General features: G+C 42.1%; 1 protein-coding gene across 1 annotated transcript in view; it reads right to left on the reverse strand.

Annotated features, from left to right (window-relative positions):
- The window catches only part of DNAH12 (dynein axonemal heavy chain 12), a 257,076-nt gene that overhangs the window by 172,525 nt on the left and 66,837 nt on the right, over positions 1 to 17,714 (reverse strand). Inside the window, exons 18-20 of the mRNA XM_068253712.1 lie at positions 15,265 to 15,450; positions 6,334 to 6,534; positions 2,722 to 2,916 (exon numbers count right to left, since the gene is read on the reverse strand). Of these exons, the coding sequence (XP_068109813.1) occupies positions 2,722 to 2,916; positions 6,334 to 6,534; positions 15,265 to 15,450 (582 nt within the window). The remainder of the gene's footprint in view (positions 1 to 2,721; positions 2,917 to 6,333; positions 6,535 to 15,264; positions 15,451 to 17,714) is intronic.

Genomic DNA, 17,714 nt, shown 5'->3' on the forward strand with positions numbered 1-17,714 from the left:
TGCTTTAACCAGTTCGGCCTATCTGGACGAGCTTCCTCGTCCAGATAGGCACTGCTGCTGCCGCCGGCTGGTGCGCGCGATCGGGCGTGCCCCCGCGCGCGCTCCCGCTGCCTGCCGCTAGCCCCCCGATCAGTGAATGGGAATATAATTCCCATTCACCGATCTACCTTCCCCGCAGAAATACCGACGCTTTCTCTCCAGAGAGATCGTTCGCATCCAGGACTTTTTTCACTGTGACCATCTTGTGGCCAAATAGTAAACTGCACCAACATACAATTTTAATAAAAAAAAATATAATTTTACATTTAAAATTAGCAGTTTCCCTCCCACACCAAAAATTACCCACATACACTTTTTTTTATTAAAAATAAAAAATACAATAAAAAAAAACCAAAAACAACATAAATAGTTACCCAAGGGTCTGAACTTTTTAAATATGCATGTCAAGAGAATATGTTATTATATTATTTAAAATTATATGCTTATAAATAGTGATGGACGCAAATTGAAAAAATGCACCTTTATTTCTAAATGAAATATCGGCACCATAAATTGTGATATGGACATCGTTTAAACGGTGTAATAACCGGGACAGATGGGCAAATAAAATACATGAGTTTTAATTACGGTAGCATATATTAATTTCAAACTATAATGGCCAAAAATTGAGAAATAATGATTTTTTTTCATTTCTTTCTTAATCTTCCTGTTAAAATAGATTTAGAAAAAAATTAGCAAAATGTACTACCCAAAGAAAGCCTAATTAGTGGTGGAAAAAACAAGATATAGATCAATTCATTGTGATAAGTAGCAATAAAGTTATAGGCGAATGAATGGGAGGTGAACGTTGCTCGGATGCATGAGATTTTCGGACTGCGGTGCTGAACCGGTTAAAGCCACTGGCAAGCAAGAAAATACAATAATTTTGACAGTACTTTTTCACCAATTTTTTGGTACTTTTTTTTATCAGAGTAAGAGTACAGAAAAAGTATCTCCTAGGAGAAAACTTCGAGGAAAAAGTGAATTGAATAAGGGCCAGTGAGAGAAGTGCATTCGATAATCACTTTTAACTAAAAAATGTATTTCTTGAGTAAAAGAATGCATCAGTGTAGCACTTACAACATCCTATATAATAAAGCTGCAGGTTTCTGTATCCACCTGTACCCGTGTGTGCTGCCCGGCACCATTGTGCACATATGCAAGGTTGCGGCTGTGGCCATGCACAAGTGGGGGGGTGACACTCTGAGCCCTTAACGCAGCTGCACATGCGCAGTGCACACCTAGCTTTTTATATTTTATTTTTTCCCCCTTAAAATTGGGGGCTCTTTTTGTGCCCCATGTGACTCTCCTCTTGTCTTCGAGGGTCCCTTGCTTGATGGGTGTGGTTTGTTGGGCTGGAGGAGCCGGGAGTTGAACCCGGGTCTCCTGTGTTGTAGTCTGAGCCCTTGACCATTGCACTATTTTACCACCGCAGAGTGGAAAGGAATCTCTTTTTGTGTGTTCTATATGCCTCTTCTGCTGATATGCAGGGGTGCCTGTATGTCCCAATAGACACCTCCTTATTGTGTGTAGAGATGAAGTGTATGTTCCAATATTCTCTCCCCCCCCCCCCCCCCCCCCCTTGCTTTGCTTCCTGTGCAGGCTAGAGTAATCAAGCTGCCTATTAATCTTCAAAAGTCTAGGTGTTCTTCGTTTGTAATCCTGTTTTCACTACTGATATCACTATATTTTTTTACACCATTCTTTGCTATTAATATGCTATTTGCATATTGTTCTGTTTTTCACTTTATTTACACATTTGGGTGACTCTTTCCTACTTTGATTAGTGATGCCCTTCTGAGGGAGTTTTCTTTCACCCCACCCTCTTTTCCCAGACTAAAAGCTATAAATTTGGTGCCTGCCGCCTGTTCGCCTTTTCTCCCCTGATGACGCAAGACTGCAAAACCAGTCGGGAAGATAAAAGGCGGCACCATTGTCTATTGATCTGCGATTGACCATTACATGCGTGCTAATCTTCCGGGGTTCCCAGTTTATGGGCCCCGTATGTGAGTTATTGTTTTTATATCTACTATCTTTTAAAGAAATTTTATCTAAATAAACGGGTTACGCTTAGATATTGCCGTTTTTGTTTTCCTATGTAAATTCCTGAAACTTTACCTCCATACGGATGTCCACTGGATCTTCACGACGTCTGATGTTCCCTGGATGTTATCTGTGACCTGAGCCATTTTACAACCTTATAATGTGGGTTGTTGGGAGCAGGTAAGCCTTTTCTTGTTTTGATGTTTGGCGGATACCTACCTCTGGGCATTTGATATATTGTGGTGAAGAATTTATCATTCCCTACATACAATGACTTTCTAAACCTGCGCTGACCTTTGATGTATGCCTGACTTCTGAACTTTTGGACATTGTTCTTCTCAGCGGCGGTTCCATTGTTCCTTGGTGCCGATATATTTGCTATTATATATACCAGACGTTTACAAGGTAACAAGTTTCCTTGTAGTTATAATATCAATAGTAACCAATTATTGACAACATTCCATTAAAGCGAAGACAAATTACTATTTAGTGTTCTGATGCTGAGATTTGCAACAATTAAGAACACGATAAAAATCAAAATTCAATTAGCCAACGTAAAACTATAGTCTGCTTCACTAGTAGCCTATCCCACACTTTAATCAATAGGAAGTTTTGGCCCACATTTAGTGTCTAAATTACCTTAGGATCCTTCACGCAGTGTTTCATGATCTCCCGCCAATTTCTGTCCACTGTCTGGAAGAGTCGTCCTTCCTCAGGCATCTGCTGCATTATGTCCTCGGAGGAGAAGATCGGGTCTAGATAGAGCCACTGAGCCTGAACTTTTAACCATTCATCAATTGTTTCTTGGATGCGGATCAGGCGTTCCTCCCATAGCTTAAATTCCAGAGAATATGAAGAAGATGCACAGTGCATTAATTTAGTCCAATAATAGAATAGATAGACTCAAAATTAATTTTTTGCTCTATACCATTAAACACAGTAAAAAACAAAAATGATACACTATGGTCTGGTATAATTTGAATGCATATTAACTCCTCACTGAAGCTTATTTGTCCTGCTTTCTGCAGGACAAATCCTATTTTCTACCCTTCACTAGCAGGATAAAGCAAATCGTTTGCAAACTATCTATAGCACAGTGGAGCTCTTTGGTACATGAGAGCAAGGCTAAAGGCAGTTCCATACCCTGTTGCATCAATTCAGCATGAGAAGCAGGGCTGTGTGGTTATGTGGCTCTGCCTATTGGCTGCCTGGCCCTCCCTAAAGGCTGTCTGTCAAATCTACCACACAGAGAGAGAATGGAAAGAGTGACTTATCGGCTGGTAAGAGCTGGCAAAAAATGAACACTTTTGCCAGATTTATTAATTGTAGAAATCTTTGTAAATTTCTTGACATTTCCTGAGGATTTACCAAATAGGTTGGAAATTTACCTTGGTAATATTAATTTTATGTGCAGAAACTGGTTTAGTGAATTGGAATTTGGGAAGGTGTTCGGTAAAGTCAGCTGTTTTCAGCATTACACAATGTGGTAATGCTTAGTGAATGCTGCCCCAAGTAAGCAAATGGTTATCGCTTGGAGAAAAGTACACTACAAATTTCAAAAGTATTAAATATGCTTATCTACTCAGTAGTATACTGAAGCAGAGCTAAGACAAGGTCCTCTAACACCCAAGGCTGAGACACCGACCAAAGTGCACCCCTTCATTACTCCCACCCCAGCCGTCACACACTGATTGTTAGTAGACTAGGAGGCACCAAAGGGGCCTCAACCACCCCAACACCTTAATCTCTAGTTATCTGGCTTGCAGTCACTGTCATGTATCCCCTTTTCTTATTTCTCTCTGCTTCAAACACAATGGGCCTGATTCACAAAGCGGTGCTAACCCAGTTAGAGACTTTAGGCATGATAACCATTGCACCACGCTGGTGAAAAGCCAGTTTAGGCGTGATAAGTTTAGGCGTGATAAGTTTAGGTGTGATAAGTTTAGGCATGATAAGTTTAGATAAGTTTAGATCGCTTGCAAAGTCCCGCACGCAAAGCAGCGCCATTAAACTTTATGCGAAGTGCAGCAGACTTTGCTAGCACAAAACTTTTGATCAGCTGTGCACTGCAGTGCTAACCCAGTTGGCGCTTAAACTTATCACGCCTAAACTTATCACACCTAAACTTATCATGCCTAAACTTATCACACCTAAACTTATCACACCTAAACTTATCATGCCTAAACTGAGTTTAGGCATGATAAAGGGCTTTTCACCAGCGTGCTAACTGTTAGCACCGCTTTGTGAATCAGGCCCAATAGGGTAATGATAGCTGAGTGAGTTTTGCACCCCCTTTTACATTGCTCCCTGAGGCTGGAGCCTTTCTCGCCTCTGCCTCTGCCCAGCCCTGTACTGAAGTATAACTCAGTAGTATACTGAAGTACAAGCTGTGCCATGCTCTCCACGCAAATATGAAGACAACCACACCTTTAGTTTGCAAATTGGCAAATCCTTTCACTGCATCTAGAACTACATTGATCCCCTTAACTACAGAGTGTTTCTGTGAAGTTGTCAGCACACTATGTGAGTTTTTGACCTTGCTATGTCTCTATGCAGCTGTCAAACGTGAAAATAAGACTGTGCACTCGGAATAAAATAGTATTCACTTTTATTTATCAATTGCTCATGGCAGTTTGGACCAAAGAGCAAGGAGGAGGAGAGCTGTGAGATAGCTGGAAGTGGCATTTCTCCCTTAATGATATGGGTAGCATTGAAATGGCAAGTTTGATGATGACCACCTTGGTTTCCTTGCCTCTAGGGTATGGGGGGGGAGGGGGGTTATTTTGTTCTTTCAGTCTTGCTTCACACAATTTTACTCTGGTTTAACCATGCTGGAATATTATGTATATGTTACAAGTGTTCTTATTTATGGTCTGTTTCCTGAGTAGGATGTTTTTTTCTTGAAGTTGAACTCTGTTATTATTATTATTTATTGTATTTATAAAGTGACAACATATTAGGCAGCACTGCACAATAAATACATACAATGATAAAAAGGACGACAGACATAACAAGTTATACAACACAGGCCAAAGTCATAAAAGGCAAACGGTACAAGATACATGATCATGTGATTTGGAGCTGGTTAGGTAGGCCCAGTAATACAAGTACGAGGCTGTCATAGGAAAGGAGAACACGATCATATAGAATACGCTAGGGAAGAAGGGACCCTGCCAAAGGCTTACAACCTACCGTAACTCTGTTAGGTTTGTTTTACTGGTTTTGTCCACATCAGACAGAGTTCCTTTCCTTTCTGTTACTAGTAACATGGCATGAAATAGGCTAATCTCTAAAATGGGAGTCACAACACTTTTTAGAACTGTTATTGTAGTTAACAGTGTACCAAATACAGGATCCAAGAATAAACTATATTACAATACAGGTTGAGCGATGGCAGTTTAGTAGTTCCATAAATAAGTCAGTGAATTCTAGGTACATTGCCTGAATCAGGGGTAAACATGTGAGCTAAAGAAAAAAGATCTATGCTGTGTGTGGATGAGAGAAGTAAAATACTCAGTTGGTCTCGCATGTATTGTAGCAGTTACTATCCAAAGTGATAATTGTGGGTGGAGTTCCAACTTAACCACTTAACGACCGCCTAACGCCGATAGGCGTCGGCAGGTCGAAGTGGTGTTTCCATGGAGGGTGTCTCCGTGAACAGCCTGCGAGCCTCCGATCGCGGCTTGCTGGCGAAATGTAAACACGCAGGGAAGAAATCCCCTGTATTTATATCATACGGCGTTGCTGTCGCTGCTGTCGCTGCAGCGCCGTAAAGGAGATTGGCGATCCCCGGCCTCTGATTGGCCGGGGATCGCCGCCGTCTGATAGGCTAAAGCCTATTAGAGGCGGTACAGGACGGATCGCCGTCCTGTGCCGCCCACTGTGAGCAGGAGAGGGGGGGGGGAATAGCACTGTAGAGGGGGGCTTTGAGGAGCCCCCCCACCTCGCTTGGCCACACAGAGCGGCGGCGATCAGACCCCCCCAGCAGGACATCCCTCTAGTGGGGAAAAAGGGGGGAGTCTGTTCGCCCTTCAGCAATCCTGATCTGTGCTGCGGGCTGGAGAGCCCACGCCGCACAGATCTGTAAAAAATCCCCTGGTCCTTAAGTGGTTTAAATATGCATTAATATTAACAGTCAAGTGATCCAAAACAAGTCTTGTAACATAATCGGACTGGCTTTTTTGCGGTGATGAGGCTAATTGTTTGTTAACAACCTGAAGTTTATTATTAACACATGAATAGTTAATGTACCTTTATTTCTTTCTCAAAAGGCTTGATGAAAGGAGATCCCCTCATTGTCTGAGTCTTCACAATCTGGTCATCCAGAGTGGTCTGGATTTCATCCACTGCTGAAAGGATGGACACGCCTGACTCACGATAAGCACTGGTGTTAAATGCAATGGAGTCCCACATATCCTCCATAGTGTGCATTGCCTTCTCCAGAGAGAATTCCTACAAAAATACAGGAAAAAGTTCTTTTTTTTCATTATAATCCAAATTTTATTGTTTTAACTCGTGTACAGTCATGCATAACAACAGGATAGGATTTCGAAATATAATGATATACAAACCAGTATAACAATACTCTAGACATACACTAGAGAATATGGATTCTAGATTCTAGTACATCGATTTCTCTTGTTATAGATACAGAACATATGCAGAAGTCCGAGGTACCTGGTACTGTCATGCATAACCTCTGGGAGGCTGACAGATACATGGTAATAGAATAATATAACCTAACTGTTCATCCCAGATGGACCTTAGGAAAGGACCTTAGAACAGATGGTAATCCTTTGGAGTTATGTGGAAGGCTTACAATATAACATCTAACTATGTACATTAACATAAACCAGAAATAACCTATGTTTCACAATGTAGTGGAATGATACACATGCAGCAGTAAAATTATAAAGAAACGGCAAAGCCGTTTGCTTGCGCGACCTAAAGGGGGGGGGGGGGAGAGAAGGTTCTAAAAGGGTGTCTTTTTAGGTGGAGAAAGACGACCATTCCTCCGGGAGTATATATCCTTTGCTATTGTTTGTGGTTCTATTCCTGATCCTGATCTCCATATCTAGGTTCTTTTTGACTAGTGATAATAGATGCGGGAAGGAAAATTCTTCTGAAGATTTCCAATTTGAAGTAATCAGATGCAGAGCTGCAAGTATTGTGTGGCAAATGATGGGTTGTGACATCTTGGGAATTTTATAGAACCCCAGCATTAGTAAAGCTAATTGGGGGGAAAGGCGGAATTCAGGGAGTATCAAGGATGTGATTAATTTCTCGATGTTGCACCAAAGTCTGGCAATGATGGGACAGGCCCAGAACATGTGGAGATAGGTACCTATATCGGAACCACATTTCCAACATGTAGAAGAGGAGTTTTTGGAGAAGGACGCTACTTTTCTGGGAGTTAAGTGCCACCTGTATAAAATTTTTCTCATCAGTTCCCAGTGGGAGTTACATTTAGAGAGTTTGAGTGAGGTGGAGCTAGCAGAGATCAATTTATCCGCGGAGATCTCCATATCTAGATCATGAGACCAGATCCGCGCGTACTTTTCAATAGGGGATGCGGGGTGTCTTATAAGCTCCTCATACCAAATTGAGATGCCTCCTTTAAGATGGCCCTTATAGTTAAGCATCGCTAGAATGGGAGAGGATGTTTGAGGAAGGGTTACTCTTTTGGAGTGAAGGAAATTATAAATCCTATGATACGTGAATAATTGGTTTGTGGGGAGTTTGAAGGATCTTGTCAAGTCGGCAAAGGTCCGAATGTTGTCCCCTTCATATAGATGATTCAATGATTTTATACCCGCATCTATCCAGGTGTGAAGATCAAGATCAGGAATAAGTAATTTTGAGACTGTTAGGTTTACGTTGAGTGTGGAGAGGTCTTTTTTATTGGGGGGATGTTTGATGAAGTTTTCCCATGCTTTTAGGGTGGCTACAATACTCGGGTATTGTTTGGAATTGGGAGAAATTCTATGGCCAAGGAACAAGGCTTCCAATAAGTTTCGTAGGTTGGATCCTAGGATCTCTTGTTCCAAATGGACCCACGGTTTGTGGAGTGAAGAGTCCCACCAGTGTTTGGACATGTCTAGTATTGAGGCCGTGTAATATGACCAAATACACGGCAATCCCATACCCCCTTTCTTTCTTTTCTAGATCATGATGTGATAGGAAGTTCTAGCTTTTTTGGTGTTCCAAACAAATTTGTGAACACACTTTTGTAGATCTAATATAAAAGACTTGCGAAGGGGAATAATTAATGTCCTTAATAAGTATAGGATTTTGGGGAGTAGAAAGAGTTTGAATGCGGCAATCCGGCCAGACCATGAAAGCCAATGTTTCGATAGTTCTGTATCTGTACATTCCGTTTTCAAAAGTGAAAGCATAGAGATGTAATTTGCTCTAAACAGGTCCGAGGTTCTATTGGTAATTTTAATCCCTAGGTATGTTACCGCCCCTTCTGCCCATGGGAACTGGTAGGTTTTGACCAGGCGGGATTTGACTTCAGGGGGCGTGTTTAGGCCTAGAATGAAGGATTTGTGCTGATTTAATTTGTATAAAGAGGCTGCTGAGAAGCTGTTGATGTCGGTAATTAAATGGGGAAGAGAAATTTCTGGATTAGTGATAATTAGCGCTACATCGTCTGCAAAAAAACTAATTACATGGGAGGAGTCCTTAACTTTGATCCCGGATATTAGCGGATTGGAGCGAATTTTTTGAGCTAACGTTTCCATAATTAGAACAAAAATGATTGGGGAAAGCGGGCAGCCTTGTCTAGTGCCGTTGGTTATGGTAAACGGCTTTCAAAGAAAACCTGCTGCATTCACCCGGGCAGAAGGGGCTGTATATAGAGCCATAATAGCGGATAAAATTGGACCATTAAACCCAAATTTATTAAGCGTAGCTTTGAGAAATTGCCAGTGTACTCTGTCAAATGCCTTCTCCGCGTCCAAAGTAAGGAGGAGAGAAGGCATTCGACAGAGCTCGGCATAGCGGACAAGGTTTAGCATGCGTCTTGTAGCGTCTGACGCCTGCCTACCTCTTGTAAAGCCCACTTGGTCTTGGGAAAGTAAGATAGGGGTGCATAGCATTAGTCTGTTTGCTAGTAATTTAGCGTAGAGTTTGACATCAGCGTTTAATAACGAGATGGGTCTGTAGTTGGCAGGGTCTCTCTGGTCTTTCCCTGCTTTCTGAATAACCGTAATGTTTGCTGCTAGATATTCCTCAGGGATCTTACCAATAGATGCAAAATTATTAAAAAGGAGGGTGAGGTAGGGGGTGAGTGTGGAAGAGAAAGCCAGTAAATATTCATTGCTGAATCCGTCTGGGCCGGGGGCTTTATTCCATTTCAGTGATTCAATTGTTTTAGATATTTCTTCATCTGAAAGGGGACTGTTAAGGTATGCTAATTGTGATTGGGAGAGAAGAGGGAGTTTGATAGACTCTAAGAATTGGTTAATTAGCGCTTCTGAGGGTTGGGGGGTAGAGGTATCTGAATTTAGGTTGTAGAGTTTGTTATAGTAGTCGCTGAACAAATCTGCTATCGCTTTGGGGTTGGAAACTGTATCTTTGGTTACTGGATGTGTTAAAGACGCGATTCTAGCTTTGTTTTGTTTATGTTTTAGAAGGTTCGCAAGATATTTACTGGCTTTATTGCTCTGAGAGTAAAAATTTAGGTTGCATTTCTGTAGGTAGTGGTCATACTGGTGATTCAATAAGTTACTGAGATCTTTCCTGAGAAGGAAGAGTTCTTTTTCAAGTTCTACATTTGGTTGTTGCTAATAGAGTTTTTCTTTAGCTTGGATAAGGGTGATTAGAGTGTCGAAAGCTTGGGTACGTTCTCTTTTCTTCCGTGATCCCTAACGTATCAGTATACCTCTGACAAAGGCTTTGTGCGCAGCCCAAACACTGGAAATGTCAACTTCGGGACTCATATTGATATCGAAGAATTCCTTTAACTCCGTCTCTACCTTATCAGAGAAGTGCTTATCTGTTAAATGAGAGGTATTTAGTCTCCAAAGGAAGGGTTTGGGGATGGTTAAAGAGTTTCGGACGGTAATATGTATCGGGGCATGGTCCGACTGAGTAGCTGTGTCAATGTCTACGCTTAGGACTTCTTGAAGGAGGACCTTGTCTGTGAGGAAAAGGTCGATTCTAGAGTGGGTCTTATGGACCGCAGACCAGTGTGTGTAGTCTCTCTCATTATTGTGGAGGATTCTCCAGGGGTCGAATAAATTATTCCACTTGACTTGCTTATCTATTAAAGTGAGGTGGTGGGGGTGTTTTGAAGAGGAGTCTAGTTTAGAGAGACAAGCATTAAAGTCTCCCCCTAGCAATAGCAATCCTTTTTTGTGAGCTTGGATTTTGGTGCAGAGTTTTTGAAGGAATGCTTTTTGCCCAGTATTGGGAGCATACAGGGAAACTAGCGTTAAGGCTTGGTCATTGATAGACCCTGTGAATATAATATATCGGCCTTGTGGGTCTAGGATCACTTCCGTGGGTACTACTTTTAGATCTTTGTGGAAGGCAATTATAACTCCTCTTTTCTTTATCTTAAATGAGCTATAGTATATCGTGGGAAAGGTGGGATTACTGCATTGGAGATTGTCTTCTTTTAGTAAGTGGGTCTCTTGGGCGAAAATGATCTGAGGATTATGTCTTTTGACCTCTCTCCAGAACCAGTGTCTTTTAGGCCTCTTGCACACTGCAAGCAAATCAGATTCAGATTCAGATTTTTAATCTGTTTTTACATCCGATTCCGATTCAGATTTTTAATCTTAACTGCATGCTGCGTTTTTTGATCCGTTTTTCTGTTGAATGTATTCAAGGAAAATCGGAAACGGAATCGGAATCGGAAACGGAATCGGAATCGGAATCGGAAAACGGATTTGCAGTGTGCAGGGAGCCTTAATTGGGGAGTTCAGGCCTCTTACATTCATAGAGGTGATTTTTAATGACATAGTTCAGCAATGTTTTTTGCATATACAATAGAACTTTCATTAAATGAGTCAGCTAAGAAAAGGATACCCTTGTAAGTTGCATGGAGCAGCAAAGTGTGATCATACCAATGAGAAATGATTAAAGCAAAATATAACCAAGCGTAGTTAACATTCATAACTAACAGTCCTTAAGAACAAATGTCTGATATAAATGAACCGGAAGTGAGCAAAGGGTGAACCTGTGTGCTGAAAGTTCACCGCGCACACAAATAGTAGGGGGCAAGAAGGAAAAAAAACTCCTAATAGATCACGAGCTGTTATGACCAGGTATAAAAGTCACCAGCGGCTCGTATACCTCTCACTACTATACAATTATTAACTCCTGATTTATCACTCACCGGCTGGAAAGCGCGAGGCATCCTCTCCTTAAATGCCTTATACAAAGGTTTAGATATTAAGTCCTTCCAGGAGCTCCGAACACAATTTGAGCTGCCAGACTCATATTATTTTGCATATTATAGAATTTTCAATCTTCTCAATTCAAAAAAAATATATATCCCAGATGTCAATGAACATATTCTCACGCTACTGAATTCTAAACAACATCCCACAGGTGGTACGGGTGTATGGTATACATATCTTCTATCGCCCAATCAATCTCCATTGCAAAAATATCTACAGACTTGGTCATATGATATTAATTTGACCATTTCATTACAACAGATTCTCCGGGCAAATAGACTACTTTTGCAATACTCCAAATGCAATTCCCATTGGGAACAATTTCAAAAAATATTTTTTCGATGGTATATAACACCTAGGAAATTGGCAAAATTTTCCCCATCTGGGTCAGATATATGCTGGAAGTGCAATACAGAGACAGGTACCCTGATCCACATGCTCTGGGAATGCCCATCAGTATCCCAATTCTGGTCAGAGATTAAAACAATAATTCGGACGCATTATGACCCGTCCTTTATGCTCTCTCCACAACTAGCTATCTTATTGATTGACATTGAGAAGATTGACACTGCTCACCGACAGATCATTTTACATATCCTTATGGCAACTCATCATATCATTACCTCTAACTGGAAATCTCAGGAGACCCTGAGCTTAGATCACCTTATAGCCCTGGTAACCCAAAATATGATTATGGAACGTAATTTAAAAAACAGACAATCCCCGAATAGACCCTATACTACACTACCAAACAGCTGGAAGACATTGTTCAGTAAAGTGTAATATTTCATTAATACATGTTAAAGCTATTTCATCGCCACTCAGATGTTAAGTTATTAGGCTCAATTGTGCCAGTTTTACCCGGCTGCTGTTTACATTGGTGTTTGTTTCTTAGTTGAGTTTTAATATGTTAGATGCAATAAGAAAGTGTACTTTAATCTTCTATATTCAGAAATAAGATATGGCCTATACTGGGTGGTCAGATGCATCCTACCATGATAGGTGTGCAGCTAGTCCAGCCGCAGAGGCCTTGTTAATGGACGGCTAGGATACCAATATTCTTGGTAATATACTGTATACTTTCATTTCAGTATTGTTGAAAATAGTGTTTTTTATGTTTGAACCTACCAACATTGAAACTACTTCATGACATCAATGTTGTTATAATACATGTACTGTTGATAAAGATAAAACAATAAACATCTTTGTTGGAAAAAAGTCACCAGCGGCACACAGAGGGGATTGGCAGTGGTAGGGACCCTGCCAGCAACGGGTCGATCTAGATTTACTGTGCCATTCCAGGGATAATTTGGCTGCGCTTGGATTGGTTTGCAGCCGTAGAGGGACAGGTGAGACTTAAATCTGCAATTGCTTGAACAACTTCATTCCATTCTCACAAGATGTTATAACATACTGTTTGTTGCGGAATGAGAAGATGAGCTTGGTGGGGTAGCCCCACTTACATGGGATTTGAAGGGATTGGAGAGCCTTCGTGTATGGTTGCAGTTCACGGCGTAGTAGCAGCGTAGCCGGGGAGAGATCTGCATAAGTGTGAATATTGGAGTATGGGTCTGGTAGGGAGCCGGCTTTTCTTATAGCAAGTAGAAAGTTTTCCTTAGCTTGGTAGAAGAGGAACCGTGCTATAACGTCTCTGGGGACCGAGTCGGGAAGATGGGCGGGTTTAGGCAGGCGGTGAGCTCGGTCTATTGTTAGTTCGATATCATCGTTTTTTTTCATCATCGTTTTTAAGTATGGTTTTAATTCTGTAGTTGGGATTTGTTCTGGAATGCCCCTGAACTTTAGGTTGTTGCACCTGCTCCTGTCTTCTAAATCCGCAGATTTGGCTTTCAGCCAAGCAATGTCAGAAGATTGTGTGTCAGAGGTGTCCACCAATATGTTATGCCCCTAATGATTTCAGAAATGTTATCCTCTGATGCATGTACCCTCTACCCCAAAGCAGAAATATCATTTCTGAGGTTGTCAGTGAGAGAAGCAATGTCTTTCATTAAAGAGGATTTGAATGTTAAAAGGATGTGTTTTATGAATGCTTGGGACGCTGCTTGCTCTGAAGCAGGGAAGGCTTCTGTCTGCAGCTGCGTGTCTAATAGGCTGGGGCCTGTATGGGGATGTTGGGAGAGGCCTACCTCGTTAGGAGCAGTGCTATCAGAGTATCTCCTGAGCCTTGATTTCGCTGGGCTCTGGAAAGGAGAGGCTGAATCAGGTGAGGAGGATGCGTCTTTTTCCCCTTCTGTGTGTTGGCTGTCGCCGGGCTCCTGCGCTGCAGAGCTGTACTGGGACGAAGTGCTAGTGTCGGCGCCATCTTGTGGAGCTGGTCCGCCGCGCGGCGGAAAGAAATCCGTCAATTTCTGCGGCTTAGGAGAGTTCTTCTTCCTCTTCTTAGAGGCATCAAGCTCCATGGCTGTCTCCTCCATGATTCTGGGGTTGTTTGTTGCCCTGGACGGGGTCGCTTTGAGCCGCTTTAGGCAGGGTAAAGACGGAGCTCAGTTAACTAGCTGCCGTCCTGATCTCCGTGCAGGCCACGCCCCGGAAAAAGTTCTTAATATACAATAGTTACATTGTTTTCTTGCTTGAGCTGATTACTATGTAGCTGTACATGCCCTGATCTACCAATGACTGGATTGCAGATGAGGTAAAATGGACTCAAACAATCCTGACACAAAAACTATCTATTGTAACAGGTTTTCTGACTTTGGGACAGATGCAAAAAACGTATCTCATGATTAATCTCTCCTTACTTATTTATCATTTTAACTTACATCATGTTGGCACTTTTCAAGCATAAAAAAAACCCCTCTCAAAATAGTTTATTCTTGATTACAGTAGTTCCTCATTACTTTCCAACTAGTTTTTTGCCTTTTGGGTGCTTGAAAGGTTTAATAGAGATAAGGTGAAAAACAGATAATGATCCTAATTCACTGTTAGATTACTGTACTTTATTAAATGTACTTTCTTTTCACAAGTCCTGTGTCAAAACTAATGAGTTACTTTTCTCAGGCATCCTTTTGTTCCTGATTCATTCAGTTGGTTGAGCTGGTCAGTTGGATATAGATAGTGCTTATCGCTTTTACAGACAATAACGTTTGAAACATTAACATTTTTAAACATTTACAAATGCTATGCCACTTCATGGCCAATCCAATAACACTTCATGAAGCACCCTCTTTAAGGCTGCCACATACTGATTCATTGTACTGATCAACTTATATAAGTTAGATTGACGAGTTCATCCAAGGTTTCTTACGTCCCTGGAAATCGAATAATATCTTCCCATCAATTTTTATCCAGATTTTGGGCACACTCGTCCACTCAACACTTACGATGCACTGCCCAGTAGTCTATGCTATTGAAGGGGTCAGCTGGATAGCGTACTGGTTAGGCTGTTAACCAGGGTTTGAGCCTTTAACCAGGTTTCCAATACCAGCTCAAGCCAGTACGTAAAACAGTAAAGAGTCTTTGGGCAAGGCTTTATAATGATCCTGGTTGCTCGTGGAGAGTGCCCTAAGTGGCTGCAGCCCTGAAGTGCTTTGAGTCCGCCAGGAGATAATAAATGTAGCAGCAGAATATAAATGTTCTGTGTCATGTGTCTTGACTGTTAGGCTAAATTTTGAGAGAAAGTGAGAATTTTGAAGGTGGGAATATAAATCTTCTGGAATGAATAGTTACAAACAGTTCAGCTTGCTAAGATAGTTTAAAACCTAAGGCATTATGAAATTTCAAACAACATCATACGGATTAGCCAATCACATCTTACCTTGCTGGCTCCAGCACTGATCTGTTCAAAACTCTCCAGATAAGGATTTAAATTTTGCTTTAACACTTTTCTGAGGGTGGTGCCAGAGTCTGGTGTGAGATCATAGCCGACAATTTCTGACATCTGAGCCCAGTGACGGCTCCTGATTCCTGGGTTACACAGGATGCTCACCAAGGGGATATATTCCTGTAGAGGGCACAATAGGAACATTTGTCTTTTTAGCAAAATGCTAATATTTGTTCAGTGCACTATATTTTCAGATCTGTAAGTGGGCAGATGAATGGCAGGAACTTATAAGCAGACGTGCAACAAATGTCTCAATATGCCTACTGGACCAGAAGTAGAGATTATCAATGAGATGCAAATAATTATGGTGTGCATGCAAACTTCATGCAAACTGTATGCAGCTTGGAACTGACCCAATCAAACATTTAATTGTCTACAATCAATTTGCATGTAATGTGCATGCAAGGCAGAGTTGTTTATATCTCACTAACCATCTCTAATTATGAGAGGAAGCCATATGAAATCCCACACATAGGAAGACTGCATGAACTTCAAGGGAACCTTAACTGAGAGGGATATGGATGTTTCGTTTTAAACAATACCAGTTGCCTGGCTGTCCTACTGATCTCTTTGGCTGCAGTAGTGGCTGAATAACACACCTGAAACAAGCATGCAGCTAATCCAGTCTGACTTCAGTCAGAGCACCTGATCTGCATGCTTGTTGAGGGGCTGTGGCTAAAAGTATTAGAGACACAGGATCAGCAGGAGAGTCAGGCAACTGGTATTATTTTCAGGAAAAAACCATATCCATCTCACTTTAGGTTCCCTTTCATATATAGATTGTGCTTGGTGGGAAAATTCACCCAGGTAAATAGCCACTTAACCACATAACGACCAGCTAATGGCGGCTGGTCGTTTGTGGATTTCCATGTCAGTTCACGGAGGGTGTCTCCGTGAACAGCCTGCGAGCCTCCGGTCGCGGCTCGCAGGCTAAATGTAAACACGTGGGGAAGAAATCCCCTGTGTTTACATCCATACGGCGCTGCTGCGCAGCAGCGCCGTAAAGGAGATCGGCGATCCCCGGCCTCTGATTGGCCGGGGATCGCCGCCTGTGATAGGCTGAAGCCTATCAGAGGCGGCGCAGGACGCATCGCCGTCCTGTGCCGCCCATGGAGCGAAGGGGAGGGAGGGAAGGGGAGGAAGGTATCGCGATGCGGAGGCTGGCTTTGAGGAACCCCCCGCTAGGCACATGTGAGCGGCGGCGATCAGACCCCCCCCCCCAGCAGGACATCCCCCTAGTGGGGGAAAAAGGGGGGGGGAGTCTGATCGCCCTGCAGCAATGACGATCTGTGCTGCGGGCTGGAGAGCCCACGCAGCACAGACTTAGGAAAGCAGCCTCGGTCCTTAAGTGGTTAAACACTGTATTTGGTTTCTACTGTACTGTACAGTTTCTAAAGCTACTAAAAAAAATGCTACTTAGTCATCTTTAAACTTTGTTACCAAAGGTCTGACTACCTGGAATATATTTTGAGCACAGATCTGACTGTCCTCATGCTTTCTGTCATCAGCAGAAACACTGATCGAGGGTACTTTCACACCAAAAATCACGAAACGCAATCATAAATGCAGACACGGTTTGCGATTCTCACTATGTTGGCCTCAACCAAAATGCAGGAAAAATGCAATGGAACTTTAATTGCCTTTTTAGAAAATTGGAAACGCATTCCGTATGAATGCATTCCCACAATTCCAATTGTAACTTTACTGTACGTGCGTTTGAAAATTGCATGCCTTTTCAAAAACAGAACGCAGCCAGTGTGAAAGGGCCCTGACAGATGTTAGGAATTCTGTGGCGTACAATCGATGATAGTAGCCTTACTATGCATGTACATGTGCCTGGTGCTGGCCCTGCTAGGGGGACAAGCAAGTAGACAAGGTGCATTTTTGGCTGATCATTACTGTATTGCAGGTTGTGGTAAAGAGCCTAGGGTTACGATAAACATGGGCCATGCTTCTTAATGCTGACTGAAGTAAACAAGACTCTGCAGTACTTATGGAGACTGTCAATCTGACATGCCAAGATGAATAGGTGCTCAGTCACCATCTCTGTTTAATGGGTTTAGAGCAGTGTACTGTAAACTTTACGTACAATTTCATTAAAGGGACTCCGAGCAGTGCAGAAACTATGGAAAGATGCATATCATTTTAAAGCTCTCTTTCTCCTCTTTCCAATGATATATAAACCCCCTTTTAGTTTTCGCTATTTTCACCGATTGAAATTGCAGCGGCCGCGATTTCAATCGCGAAAATAGAGAAAACTAAAAGGCGTAGGGTGACAATTTGGGTGTCGCCAGAAAGAGGAGAAAGAGAGCTTTAAAATGATATCCATCTTTCCATAGTTACTTGTATTACACAGGACGACACTTTCCCCAGTGTCAGCAGCT

The sequence above is a fragment of the Hyperolius riggenbachi genome, chromosome 9 (assembly GCF_040937935.1).
Source record: "Hyperolius riggenbachi isolate aHypRig1 chromosome 9, aHypRig1.pri, whole genome shotgun sequence".
NCBI classification, from domain to species: domain Eukaryota; kingdom Metazoa; phylum Chordata; class Amphibia; order Anura; family Hyperoliidae; genus Hyperolius; species Hyperolius riggenbachi.